Genomic DNA, 15225 nt, shown 5'->3' with positions numbered 1-15225 from the left:
TAAAAACTTCATTTCACCACAACAAATATGCTGAATTATAGTGAGGTTGGTATCAAGCAGAAATACCAGGTCCTCAACCTCAAAAGGGTGCTGATGGAAGGCACCAAGCTGGCCTAGCCAGAAGTCGAATGCAAATGAACATTTTTTTCAGGCAACCACCATTATCATCGTTTTTGCTGTGTACTGTTATACATCCATTTATTGGTGGCCTAAAAACTGTCAAAGAAATCAGATGTATCAATATAGAGAAGAGTAAAAAATCAATTGCATATCATCAGCATAGTTGTAGGCTGCAACACCAAATTATTGTTTTCATTCAGAGATTGGACTGCTTTAACTATTGAATAAAAGAGGTGATAGTGTGTATGCCTGAAGGACACTGCAATCAAGACTCTACATATTAGAAATAAAGGTTGCAAGAAAGACCTTCTATTGGCAGCCAGATAAAGAATGATTCCACTCCAGGATCGTGCCAGGAAAGCCAATTTCACAGAGTCTTGAAAGAAGTGTTTCATGTGAAACAGTGTCATGTCGAAGACGGTGGACAGTTCCAGGAGCATCAGTCTTCCTGTGCCGTCCTGCTCTATCCGCCATTTTAGGTCATCTATGATTGTAGTCACAGTGGCCTCTGTCTAATGTAAAGGACTGAATCCTGCTTTTAGTTAATTCAGAATGTTGTTTTAATTCTCCATTCAATGCATCAAGTAATGCATACCCATCCACATCATTGGAGGGCAATTGTTTGGCGGGTGGGGGCAGGGAATCCTAGGTGACCCAGAAAGTTTACCGGCTAAAATAAGTGTCGTAAATGTAAAAGCTGAAAACTGGAATAGTATATGCCAGGCTTTAGGATATATTCCCATTATTTTGGTCCCAGCACACAATTATTATAAATTACTGTACACAATTTTTTAAAATCTTCTTGTAGAACCAAATTGTAATGTTGCAAAATGTATGTGGTAAAGGGACATCTTTTTTCACATCTAGTGGGTCCTCTAGTTAGTGCACTCTGCTAAATATCCCTATTTTTACAGTTTTGTTGTAAGGTTAATACACTGATGTGGTAAAAAAGCACATTTGGCTGTATCATCTTTTTATATTGTCTGTTAGCGTGTGTCTATCGGGGGATTGAATGGAATACAATTGAGGCGATCATTTGGAAGAAGGCACTACATCTCCCAAATTTTGCCAGTTGCTGCTTTACGTCCGAGTTGGGTTTGGTCTCTTTGGCCTATACCCTTAAGTGGAAACTATTAACCCAGTATAGGCTAATACTAAATTCTCTGTTGGCTAGTCTGTAGGACGATTTGCGTGTTATAATGGGTAGGGGTAAATGTTCCCCCCTGGTTGGCTTTGGGAAAGCAGCAGATCTTATTTGAGTGAGTGCAGTACATCCAGTGATCTGTTGGTAACCAACCGAGGGCTGCTTAAGAAAAAGCATCGAGAACTCAACTGGTGTCAAACAGTGGACACATTTCTATACGTACAAATTATATAGGAGCCTTTTGCCCTGTATAAAACCATTGGGATGTTTGCTGCTTTATCTGAGAAAGTTTCCCAATCCATTTTTGCGGGAGGAATTTCTAAGATTGCGATTACATTTGTTACTGACAGGAGAAATCAAGCTAGTTAATTGTGTAAGATCCCTAATATACTACAGAGTTGAGAGCACATCCTGTAAGGGTGTGAGGCATAATACACACAGCGGCTGGTTCTAGGTAGAAGATTCTTCTGGAACCCAGACCTCATAAATAAGGGTGAATTATTCTGCAGGCTGAATAGTTGTGAGGTAACAATGTTAAGGCTAGTGGTGTTAAAAGTGTTGGTTTTAGAAGGAATTATTAAGACTTTGTCGTCCAAAAAAATCAAATTGATTTTAAAAGAACTGCATTTTTAGAATCAAACTATTGATGATAATCACTTATTTGCACATGTAATTATTCCACTGTTTTCACAGGAGTAAGTAACGATTAGTTAAAATGAAATGAAATGTGACTTTGTAGTATTTCAAATGTTTGGATAGTAGTAGGAATTTTAGAATATTTGTATTGTATTTGTATGGATTTTATTAAACTATTGCAGGTGATCATGGTTCCTGCACTAAGTGTGTTCCTGTTTCTTTATTGTCCGTTTTACTTGACTTAGGTTATCACTAAACCAGAAACATCAATGTGAAGATTAAAATATCCAAAGGAGGCCATGCTAAGTCCTCCAGGATTTTTGCAGCTAAATCTGCCAACAAGTTAAAGAGATGAGAATCATAGCTGGTGAGGTTTATGTACCAGAAGAAAAATACCCTATATAGATGACACGCTACTACTGTCACATGTGGCCCTTTGGTTTGCCGTTTGGGAAAACAAGGAGGCATGATTAATCACATACCATTAATAATGTGTGCAGTCTTGTAAATATGAAAGCTAATTATCTATATTGAGAGAGTAGGCACTGGGTACAACTATAAAATCAATGTAATACATTTTGTTAAATTGTACTTAGATTTTTTTTAAAAAATAGGTTGATGCCCCTGTGTCATATTTGATCAATGCATACCATCCCGTTAGATATCTCTTTGATATTGAACCCTACGTATGTGCAAATAGAAATTCAGAACTGAAGATACTGTTAACTAAGATCAGATTTGATTTACTCTCGATTACATCAATTATGGGAAGATATGGCTAAACCCTTAGAGGAATACAAATGTAGCTATCTGGGTTCCTCAATTGGAGGACATTGCACTTCCTTCTGTTTTGTAGCTTGTCATTTGGATAAAGTCATCCAAATTAATCATTGTGTTACTCAATTTAAGACATTGATTTTAAACCTGGCAGAGTAGAATTTGCATTTATGCTGTCTCCTAAAGACATACATAAAGCAATGGAGACTGATGGCAGATGTTTCAAAATCATTACAATCATTAACTTGTATGACTGAATGGTACGATAGATAGAATGCTGATGTAAATGAAAATGGATTAAAGCTTGTGTGACCAATCCCTGGATGTTGTCACTTATCCCCAGCGGGGTGGCTTTCCATGAGGCCAGGGAGGTTAGGTCGCTACCCAACAGTCCCCCTGGGGGTGGTGCACAGTTGGAGGATCTCATGGGTAGAGATTCCTGCTCTGGGGACAGCGACAGACATCTAGGGAGAATGCGGTATAATCCTCTCACACTATCACTACTCACAACCCCATACACTATACAACCATACACAATAACTAATTTCTCAATGTATATGAGTAGCGCCATCAGTCTAACTCCTACTGGGATGAGGAGGAGTCCAGGCAACCCAAGAGACTTTGATGTAATCAGGACTAAGACGAGGAGGAGGTGAGGAATAATGAAGAATGCTACCAGGAACCAGCATGAGCATTCTAGTTGTCCACAAAAGCACATTGAAGAAACTAAGAAAAAAAGTGACAATGGACTAAACGCATTGTCAAGTCATCCCTGGACAATTCGAGGCCTGAGCTGTGGTCAGGCACAGGAAGAAGTGAAGGCTGCAGATGGGGACACTGTCGGAAGGAAGTAGATGTCTCTAACAAGTTTGACATTGAAGGACCGACACAGAAGATGCTGAAGCAGAGGTGCGGACCCACAAAGAATCTGGATCATGTGGTAGAGCACAAATGCAAAGTCAGCGAGGGGCCAGAGGCTGCAGAGCTGCCGCCATACACCAGAAGGTGAGAGAAGCCAGGGAAAGAGTGAAACCTCAGAAGCAAGAACAAGGGATTATTATATAAAGGAGATACCACCAGTGAAGGACCCCTCGAACCCAAGTAGTAGTCCTCAGAAGCACCAGCAGGTTGTTTTAGAAATCGCTGACCTCACTGACACATTTGGGAACAGCAAAAACAAACAAGGACAAGTAGTGAGCTGATTCTAATGACGGGCAGTATACGCTGACATCAAAAAAATCATCACTATGTGCTCTTTGTATCAAAAGACTGCCCCACATAAACCCCCAAATAAACCTCCTCCAGCAACTTTACAACCGCTTCCAGTCATAGATGGTTCATCTCCTGAATAGGGATGGATTGTGGTACCATTAGCACCATCACAACTCAGGAACAAGTATATCCTAGTTATACTTGACTATGCTACACGGTACCCTGAGCTCTTTCCTATGCAATGGAACACCTTGCAGCAAATACCAAACACCTTATCTTTTTTTGGTCATGGGTGGGTTTCCCAAAGGAGATTCTACCAGACCAGGGAACAACATTGATGAGCAAAATTATGGCGGGGGTCAAACAAATCCTTCAAATCAAAACTTTAAGGACCTCAGTATACTATCCTCAAACAGATGGCCTGGTTGAGCGCTTTAATAAAACACTCAAAAGCGTTCTTAAAAAATTAGTAGAAGCTGATGGAAGCAACTGGGGCATGATGATCCGTTAGGCACTATTCACCATCAGAAAGGTTCACCAGGTTTCCCTGGGCTTTTCACCTTTCAAACTTCTTTATGGCCGTGATGCCATAGATGTTTCAGACATGTTAAGAGAACCTGGGAAGAAAGGGAGGAGGCTATCTTACCACTGTACCAAACTGCTAAGCAGATTAAGGAACATATGGCTGTTGTAAGCGATATAGTCAATACTCAACTAGCTAAGACCCAAGAAGACTAAAAAGCACAATATGACAAAAAGGCTGTCACTCAATCTTTTTCTTTTGTACAGAAGGTCCTAGTACTACTCCCTACTTCTGAACATAAAATGCTATCACGCTGGCACAGACCTTATGAGGTATTATAACAGACTGGCCCCTGTAACTATTGCATCTTCCAACGCGATAGAAAGCTTAAGACTCAGCTATACCATATTTACCTCTTAAAGGAGTGAAAGGAGGACCTAGTTGAATCTTCCTCTGTGGCATTGGCCTTCTCTTGTCAGAAGAGACAGATGGGTTCAACCTATTACTATTAGACCTTCCACCATCCCAACAGCAGGGATGTCCTTAACTTTGAGCGTGGAAGAGTGAAGGGGATTTACCATGATATACGCACTCCCAAGGAAAGGTCATTCATCTCAAGCCATATCAGATCCCCTAATCCAGAAAGGGAATAGTTCTCCAAGAGGTGGAGAAAATACTGTTCTTGGATATTATTGAACCCCTGAACCATTGCAAAGTCTGTGGTACTCGCCAATGGTCCTGGTGGCAAAACCCGATCAATCATGGAGGTTTTACATAGACTTTAGAAAACTCATTGAAGTGTCCCAGTTTGACAACTACTACCCGATGCCAAAGATTGATGACCTTATTGATCGACTGGGCTCAGCCGTCAATCTCTCCATGTTGGATCCCACCAAGGGATATTGGCAGGCACCTTTCAACCCAGAGGACAAGGAAAACATGGCATTTATTTCATTTCATATTCTATTTCATTTAAAAGTCCTTCCATTTGGGCCTCATGGCACTCCCACCACTTTCCAGAGATTAATGGACCAGATTTTGCACTTATCTTTATGATATTGTCATTCATAGCAAATCCTGGGAAGAACATATGATACTTCTGTATAAAGTTACTAGAGCCCTCAGATGAGCCGGTCTAATTGCCAACCCCAAGAAATGCCACTTAGCCCATTGGTCAGTAAAATACTTGGGTTTCATTGTGGGAAAAGGGTTGGTTCAACTGCTGTTACAAAAAGTCTGGGTGGCTCAAGAAACACTGGTCCTCAAGACTAAACGGGATTTGAGAGCTGTCCTAAGACTTACTGGCTGGCTACTACAGGGGGTTTATCCCCAATTATTCTGCCATCACCTCCTGTTTGACTGATAAGTTAAGGAATGCTGAACCTCCGAAATTACGGTGGCAAAAAGAAGTCTAGGCCTGTTTTGATACCCAGAAATCAATTCTATGCAGTGAGCCCGTCTTGACGGTCCCCAACTTTAACAAAGAGTTTTTGCTTCAAACTGACGCTTCCAAAGTGGGTATACGAGCAGTTTTATTGCAAGAATATGATGGGTTGGAAAATCCTGTGCTTTACATCATCGCAAAACTATTCCCACAGGAGAGAAATTATGCCACCATTGAATTGGAGGCTTTAGAAATAAAATGGGGCATAGGATACCTCAGATATTACCTCACGGGTAGGAAGTTTAAACTAATTATGGACCATTCACCCCTTACGTGGCTCAGTCTTCAAAAAGATACCAACCTGAGGGTAATGTGTTGGCTTCTTGATATTCAACCCTTTCTTTTTAGTGTCGAACACAGAAAGGGAAAGGAACAGGGAAACATTGATTTCCTGTCCCGCTTTCCTTTAGAAGATGAGGAAGCCAACAGTATTAGTGGAAGTCTATGTGATGACTCACTGGATGTCGTCACTTCTCCCCAAAGAGGAACCCCTTCCCATGAAGCTAGGGAGGTGAGGCTATTTCTCAACGGTCACATGAGGAGAGACTCCCTCTGGTGACAGGGACAGACAACTAGGGAGAATATGGTATAATCACCTCATACCATTACCACTCACAACCCCACACACTGTACAACCCGATACAATAACTAATGCCCCAATGTAAATGTGTAGGGCCATCAGTCTAGCACCTACTACAACAAGGAAGAGTCCAAGCTACCCAAGAGTCTCTGATGTAATGAGGACTGAGATGAGGAGGTCTTTCCTCGCCATCCTGATCAATCGACTCTGTGAGAACCTGGGCATCATGGATCAGGCCCTGTAGTGGCTTCCTCTTGGACCACCCCTCCCAGGCCCAAAGTGTTGCCTTCCTCTTCAACAACTCTCTCTCTACTTGTGGCATTCTCATTCTGATTTTCCAACCTCTCCTTGGCCCCTTTGATCCACCCAACCTCTACCTTCTCCTCTAACTTTCAGTGTTATGCGGCAGACACTCAGCTTTCCTTCAAGCTCCCCTCAGCCTCCTCTCCTCTGTCGCTCATTCCTGACTGTCTATCCATGATTCAGGATTGGTTCACCTCCCATGATCTATGCCTTTATGCCAGTAATACAGAGATCCTTCTCATTGGGACCTCTGCCCCTGCTTTCCCTCTCTTACTCTGGCCACCAGCCTTGGGCCCTCTTCCTTCATCTTCCTGCAGGGCAAAAATCCTTGGTGTCATCTTCAACTCCACTCCCTCTTTCTCTCCTTACATCTCGGACATTGCCAAGAAGTCCCACTACCAGCTGCACCTCCTCAAAGGGACTCTTCTCTTTCTCACTTTCCCCCAGAAGCTAACTGTCTCCAGAGCCCTGTTTCTCTCTAGGCTGGACTACTGCAACAGCCTCTTACTCAATCTGCCTTCCTCTCCACTCCGCCCTCTTCAACTAATCCAGAACAGGACTGCAAGGCCTATCCATGGCCTCAAGCCCAGGGACTGGATCTCTACAGCCCTAAAATCTCTCCACTGGCTCCTGGTAGCTGCAATGAACAAGTTCAAGACCCCTTGCATTGTTCACATGGCTTCCTGGGGCTGGGGCCCACACTACATCCAACGCTGTCTTCCAAAATACCTCCTGTCTTGAGCCCTTCGCTCTGCTACCTACAAATCTCTAAGGGTTAGACTCTTCTCAGGCAGAGAGTAGTGGGTAGATCTCTTTCCTCTGTAGGTGCTTCCCTCTGGAATGGCCTCCTTGACCCTCTCAAACTTAAGCCAGACCACCTGAAGTTTCGGAAGCAGCTCACAACTTTCCTCTTCTACTCTGATTTCTCTCTCTCCCTCCCCTGCTGACCTACCTGTCTGCTCTACCGACTGCTTTGTTAGCTACCTTCAGAGTCTCACTGGGTACCAGGCTCTTTCTTGATCAGTCACCCTTGCACTGCCTCCGGGCCTACCATGCACTTACGAGCTGTAACTGTAACCCTACAGTCCCTTGTTCTCCTTGCACTACCCAGAGCCGCGCTGCGCAGGTTGCACTTACTGAGAGCATTGCTGCCCTGTTTTCTCCTCCCCTCTCCCTTGCACTTCCCCTGCCTTTCCCCTTGCAATTCTTGTTCTCGCATTTGCATGATCTGAATGACACAAGGCCAAGTAAGATTGTTCGTCTTGTCCTCCCTCTGTCTTCCCTCCCTTGTCTTGCTGCACCTAGAAACATTTGTGCACAAGCACGTTATAAATGACTTATCATATCATTAAGAATGCTACCGGGAAACACTGTGAACATTCTAGTTGTCCACAAAAGCACATTGAAGAAACGGAGATAAAAAGTGACAACGGGCATGTTGTCAATCCATGCCTGAAGGAGCCGAGGACAGACCCGCGGGCTGGCATGGGAAGAAGTAAAGGCTGCAAAACAGGACGCTGTCAGAAGGAAGCAGGCATCTCCAACAGGTCTGACGTTGAAGGACCGACCAGCAGCTGTTGAAGCAGAGCTCCTGACCTGCAAAGAAGCCGGATTGTGTAGTGGAGCACAGATATGCAATCTGCGAGGAGCCAGAGGCTGCAGAACCGTCATAATACACCAGAAGATGAGAGAAGCCACGGAAAGAGAGAAAGCTCAGAAGGAAGAGCCAGAGACCGACTGGAGCATGCCAGAGGAGACCTTTAAGGTGCTTGGTTTGCCACGACAGTTGGTGGGGGCACAAGAGAGTCTGGGAAGACTCAATAGGGAAGCCAGAGACAGAAAGTCAAGAAGCATAGAGCTGGGGCACGAAGGGAGCCCATGGAGAAAAAAACCGAACATTAAGTATGCCAAACATAAAGAGAGAAATATTGTGAAGGGAAAATGGGAGGAACTCCCAAAGAGGGCACAGTGCATAATACCACAACTTGAAAGAGAAAGTGAAAAGGACTTTGTAAATCATCTTTTTCATCATGGTACTTGTCAGGTTAGTTAACCAAGTCTGTATAGTGCACTAAGAGTGAGCAAAGAAAACATTGTAAATCATGTTTGCCATGACAGTGCCTAACAGTATAGTGAACCATGTCTGTTCAAAGAGCTGAACAGAGAAAATCAGGTCTGGGACCAACAACCCGAAAAGGCAAGAGAGAATTAACCTCTCCCTCGGGGCTGTACTTGGCAAGCCAGAAGACCAAGTGGGCTACACTGGGGAAATCTGGGTCAAGGATCATACTTGTACATGAACTGTTAAGAAAGGAGGAAAACAGTAAAACAAAGATCATCAGGGGAAGGGAGTCACTTCCCCCCTCCCCCCGGGTATCTCTGAGGGCAAGGTGATTGTGAAAACCAAGATGCCAGGAGAAGGGAGTCATTCTCCTGGTAGTGCTGCATCCATGGGGAAAAAGCCAAGAAGCCCAGGGAAGAGAGTCATTCCCCCATGTTGAGGAAAAGCCAAAGTCAAGAGAAGTTCTCTTGACAATTGAGAGAACTGAATATGGAACCTTGAGGCCAGGGGTAGTCAATCCCCCTGGCAAGACAAGTACTGTGTTGTGAACAAATGTTCCAGGGAAATAGAGTGACTACCCCTTGAGCGAAGAAACAGTGCATTTTCTGATGCAGAGTGTTATAGGATTGGCAGTCCTTTGTTTGTGAAGTCTTGGGACCAGGAGAAGGAAGTCATTCCCCCTGTTTTCATAACTTGCAACCAGAACTGTGCCATCCAGTTCAAGAGAAGGGAGTCATTCTCCTGGACCAGGAACATCGACACAACCTCCTAGTTTAAATTATATGTTTAAGAGACAGAATTAGAGATTTTCACATAGTCCGGTGGACTCTTTAGTTTACAAGGACATTCTGACAGACCCCTTTAGCATTTTAGTTGAGGCAGAGAAACCCCTCATAGAAGTAGGGAAAGTTAGGCTTTCTCTTTATTTTCTTGGCGACTAAAAGTCTATAGCAACCACAGTGTCGTCTGTGTGCCAGTCTCCTCCATCTGCAGCATTACACTTGCTATAAATGTATGCATGTTCCAATGCATATAACCTTTTTACCATTTGTCACAAATCCAAGTGGGATCAGCTTGAGGCAGATACAAATAATGTATTTTTAAACAAGATTTATTATGGCAAATCACAAAAGGGTATCACATAACTAAAGCAACAACAGGATGTCTTCTCATTGGCTTTGACACCTTTCAAGTGCAGTTTTTGAACTCCAATTCTGTATTTCCTCTCGGCTTGATATTTGATTCTCAAGTCATTCACAGACCTGGTGTTTTTAGTTGTCCACACACTTCTGTCTTGGTTGTAAAATCTAAAGGTTCAGGTCTGCCCTTCTCTGCCTCAATTATATACCATAACAGGTGTAATTGTAGAGTGAACGTTTTCATGCAGGGGGTCAATTTGGCGCTATTGACAGATAACAGATGTGTATTATATAGGGACTGCTCTCCCCAAGGTCCCGGTGGCCCACATGTACCCACCTGCTAGTCTTCCCCCAGAAGGTCAGGTTCAGAATGGGGACAGGTTTTGCAGTCCCCAAATCCACTAGCAGGGATTAAAAGGCTCCCCGCAGTTGTTCCTTTTTCTTTGTCTGTCCACCTCACTATCTCATGGACATAGTTATTTCCCAAACACCCACCCTTCTCTGCCTACCAGAGGAGTTGCAACAGCATTGTGCCTATGACAATCTAGGTCTCCTCTATTCTTCTCATCTCCCTTTTTTCTTCTCCCAAATCCTCCAACTCCTTGACTCTTGCCAAATGTTCATACTGCTACCGTATGTGGCTCACCCTCTGAAAGCAGAGAATTCAACTCCTGACTCCTCTCCTTCCTTACAGGTGTCATCCTCTTCCATGTCAATACTCAATCCTCATAATTCAATCAAATCTTCTTCGTCTAATTAACTCTAACCTCTTTGTTGTACTTAACTGCACTCCTTCCTCCGATAGTCTCTCCACACTTCATTCCTTCCAAAGTGATGGTCTTTCCCACCTCTTCCTCCTCTTCCTCGGTCAGTCCTCCTTCTGCCTTCTTAGTGTTCCTTGAAATCTCCATGGTCACTCCTCCTCTTGGCCTGCTCAATACTCCTCCCAGCCACCTCCTCTGCTGTACCGCTTTCCGCTTATATTCAACTTTTTCCCACCTACTCACTTTGCCTGCAGCTTCAGTTTCTCACATGTCAACTCTAAACACCAACTCCACAGTGATGTGGTCCATACCTGTAAAACAGCTTTATGCAAATGCTTCTGTCTGAGTGGCTGGAGAGGTCTTGTGCCCTATCTGATAATGCCTAGCAGCTAGAGTTTCTAAAGTAAGCCTTTAAAATAGGCTGGCTGACAACTTGTATCCTTTCTGGGTTTGCTTGCCGGTGCATAGTCTGGAGCTACTGCTCTCTCCCCGACTTGTGTACTAAGACACACAGCCGATGGGTTCGATGTGATTGTCTGCTGCACAAAGGAAGTCATTATATGTGCTGTACATTCCTTTTGAGAATTGTGAAAGCTAAAACATTGTTTCCACCACATTATCAGTGCTCTGGGTGTTTCCTCCGTTGATTTCTCTGTAGGAGTTGCTTATGGGGGCACTTTCTCGCCCATGATTGCAGCTGTGAGGGAGACATGGGTGGTCCTCCCTTCAGGTCACCATTTGGTGTGGGAAAGCAGTGGAGTGCACATAAGGAAATGAATTATTACACAAGGGATCATTGTGCTTCTTCCTGTCACTCTAAGATTTAAACAGAGAAGGGTTCTGAAACACCATTACTATACGTTTGGAGTTTGCAAATCATTTCTGTGTGGTACTAAGGCCCTCCCCATAGTCTCCCTGTCTTGGAAGGAATCTGTAACTGGCTGTCCCGGATCCGATCTGGATTTTCCCTCCTGAAAGTGCAGGACTATTAGCAATGTAATGTTTGCCAGTTCGGCCTCTGAGCAAGGTGTGTGTGACTTGGGCTTGTGGCATGTTCTCTAGCGTCTATCTTCAGGAGCCCGATGACAGTTTCCACATACTCATCCTCCTCTTGAATCCATAGTTCACTCTCCCAGGACTGCAGCAGGTTTTCCTCATATAAGAGAGTGGTATTATAGGAGGAGACATATGGGGCTCATTACAAGTGTGCCGGTCTGGAAAGAAATCCAGTAATTCTGGCTCCAGCTTTTTTTCCAGACCAGCACACTTCAAGTTTGCCGGTGGGAGGCATGGGTCTCCCTACAGGCCTGACCTGCCGGTAGATCAGGCCCCAACCATCAAAGAAATGTTGCAATTACCATCATTGACAATACCCGCGCAGGTAATTGTGGCAATCGCATCTTGTAGTCCTATAGGACTCCATGGGAATGGGAACTTCCCGGCACTCTTCTGCCTGTAATATCCCAGTAAAACTAGGATATCGGGCGGTGGAGACAATAAAGGCAGTTTCCCGGTATCACGCGGTATTACTAGTGGGATACCGGGAAACTCTTAATGAGGTCCATAGTTTTCATATACTGGATTTTTACACATGACCTGAGGGCTTAAGATATGGTTTTACTCTAACTACATCACTATGGGGACTCTCTTTCCCAGGTCCATGTGACTTTGAACATGAAGCCCCTCTTTCATCCTTTACACAATTCCTATGTTGATTTACATTCTAGTGAATAGATTTCGATGTTTTAAAATAAATGTTGTTGGAAGTATCATTTTTTGAGATCCCTATTATTCAAAATATGTATTATTTGACATTACCCAGGGTGTTGATTTGTATATTCACATACTTTTTGATAAAAATGGAATTATATTACTTTGAAGATAAATCTGCTGGAGTGCGCACACAGTAACACATATGATCGAAATACAACATGAACATAAATGTAAAACTACATTCTAAACTTTATTTAGGGAAAATAGTCAGAATGATGTAATATGAAAGATAGTTGAGATTGAGAACAAACCTTTTTCACACTGGCTGCCATGGTAGCCGGCTTCACAAATGCATTGTCCACTCGCTGCATCGCACACCGCTCCATGTTTACAGTCACACGTATGAGCACAGTTGGGGCCATAAAATCCAGCCGGGCAAGCTGTGAAATGAAATGGCAGTTAGAAGGGCAGATTTAGCTTATGAGTTTTACAACTGTATCCAGGTGGCAACATACAATTTGAATGGATCACACAACCTTTTTTTTCAATAACTTGTTTGAGAACATTTAATTTGTGGTTATGGCTAACACTCCAAGCACATGTCAAGTTCTCCAGTGCAGAATGGGCAAAGAAGTACCACTGCCTGATTCACAGTATATTACTATAGGTAGTGCTGTATCGCACTTTAGGGGCTGTAACTTGGTAGGACCGACAGAATAAGGTCCTCTAGTAACACCCCCTCTATAAAAGGGTGCTAACGTTTTCATAATCTGCATAGAAGAGAAAAAGTGACACATTGAAGAATGCCAGATTTAATCATCCAAGGGGCGTAGAAGCCCCAGAATTGTAATGTAGATCTTTTTTTACTAAAAACCTTGTAGGCTACTTCTTCCCTTTACTCATAAGTGCAGAATTTATGAACACTTGTCCAGCTTGAAGACTGAGGGGTGATGTCCCAATCTCAAATTGATTGCATCTATTGGAGTTCAAATAGACTGTCCCAAGCACTTCATAGTATTTCATAAGGTGTGTGCTTTCCATCCACCTCACTTGGACAACTCAGTAATAGATATCTGAAGAGCAACATTGTGATAGCATGCCAGTGTCAATGGTTCAACAGCTAGGACTTCTCATGGTCAGATCTGTTACAGTCATCATGTGTGCACTATTTTAAGCAAATTCCTTTAATTAAAGATATTACAATTCATCTACAAATCCTAGATCTATAATTCGCCTAAGACGTCTGTACATTTGGGAACGCCGCATGTGCACAGCCGTCCTTACCCTGAATCCTGACTAGAATTCGGTCACCTTGATTTTCCTAGGGTTGTAGTGGTAAACTGGAGGTTAAAATCAAGGCAAATGTTTTGTGCCTTGATTCATCTATTCAACCCATTTCGAGCAGCGACCAGTCAGAGGTGGGGCATGGAGTGGAGATAAGATCTCTGCTGTACATTCCTCCCGCTCTTGATATGATATGATAGTCTATGTATATAGCGCCTATACACAATGTGTTTCAAAGCGCTTCAAGGCAAGGGAGGGAACAAGGGAAAATACAATGACATTCTTACAGTCCATGAACAGTAAGGATGTGAAATTAACTAAGAAGGTGGGTCGCGCTTACGCCAGGTGACCTAGATCCACTTGCACCTGCTCCCCATTTGCAAAGGAAAAGAAGCTGAAGGGCTCTTTAAGTAGGGAAAAAGAGAAGCAAGCAGGAAGGCATCAGGTGGGCGGGGCTTGCTAAGTGGTGAAAAAGAGCAGCAGGCAGGAAGGCACCATGTGGTGGGTGATGGGGTGTCCCCTGTGGTGTGGGCTGCCTGCAGGGCTTAGGCCAGGTGACCTAGATCCACTTGCACCTGCTCCGCATCTGCAAAGGAAAAGAGGCTGGAGGGCACCTTAAGTAGGGAAAAAGAGCAGCAAGCAGGAAGGCACCAGGTGGGCGCGGCTTGCTAAGTGGTGAAAAAGAGCGGCAGGCAGGAAGGCACAAGTTGGGTGGGGCTTAGGACAGGTGACCGAGATCCACTTGCACCTGCTCCCCATCTGTCCTTGTCACTGCATTTCACTTTGCACCCCTGTGAAGTTTTCATGCAGGCATACAACAAATGGATTCCTATAGAATCTGCCTCAGTTTTGCACCTGGTCAATACCAGGCAGATTCCATAGGAATACATTAATAAATGCCTCCTGCAAATTTCCAGGTAGCGGTTACATTTCCATGAGACGGAATGGAAACAGTAATAGCAAGATTGTCTCACTACCTAAGTAAAGAGAACAGTAACCCAAAACCCATGCGGTAAAAATAATCCAAGAGACCAAATTATCACTACACCATTTTGCAAGGGAAAGAAAGTTTTATTACATTCAAAAATGTCTCAGACTGCCATGGAGGGTGGCAGGCTCCAAGAAGTTACTGGTTATATAGCGGAAAACAGCAAATCAGAATACATAGGTTACAATGTCACCTCACCACCTTCATTGGCTACCATCTATAGAACATGCAAATACACCCCCTATATTCCCTGGACCGATTGGCCATACCTTATCTAAACCTATTCCCCTATTCATGTGGCCTACTACATTATCGCTATTGAATCCAGATACAGGATTGGGTCAAGAGTATATTAATGCACCAATACATCGTGACCATCACATGGTGTGCACCCCTCCGATTAAGACATGTTCAAAGTAAACTGGTGAGGCCAACTCTGCTTTGATAACACAATGGGCCTTCTCATTATACCAGACGCTGTGGCGCACACAAGCTGCACCCCCTACCTTGTACTAAATGTATTGGCATCACCTCTG

At 43.7% G+C, this 15225-nt stretch overlaps 1 protein-coding gene across 6 annotated transcripts in view; it reads right to left on the bottom strand.

The window, feature by feature from the left end:
• The window catches only part of LOC138491794 (multiple epidermal growth factor-like domains protein 6), a 1495213-nt gene that overhangs the window by 46476 nt on the left and 1433512 nt on the right, over positions 1-15225 (bottom strand). For all 6 annotated transcript variants that reach the window (XM_069618507.1, XM_069618508.1, XM_069618505.1 and 3 more), the window contains one exon: positions 12729-12857. In XM_069618507.1, the coding sequence (XP_069474608.1) occupies positions 12729-12857 (129 nt within the window). The remainder of the gene's footprint in view (positions 1-12728; positions 12858-15225) is intronic.

This window comes from Ambystoma mexicanum, chromosome 10 (genome assembly GCF_040938575.1).
Source record: "Ambystoma mexicanum isolate Mex_15411 chromosome 10, UKY_AmexF1_1, whole genome shotgun sequence".
In the NCBI taxonomy this organism is placed as follows: Eukaryota; Metazoa; Chordata; class Amphibia; order Caudata; family Ambystomatidae; genus Ambystoma; species Ambystoma mexicanum.
Note: the sequence above shows the minus strand (reverse complement) of the source record. Positions and strands in the feature narration are given on the sequence as shown.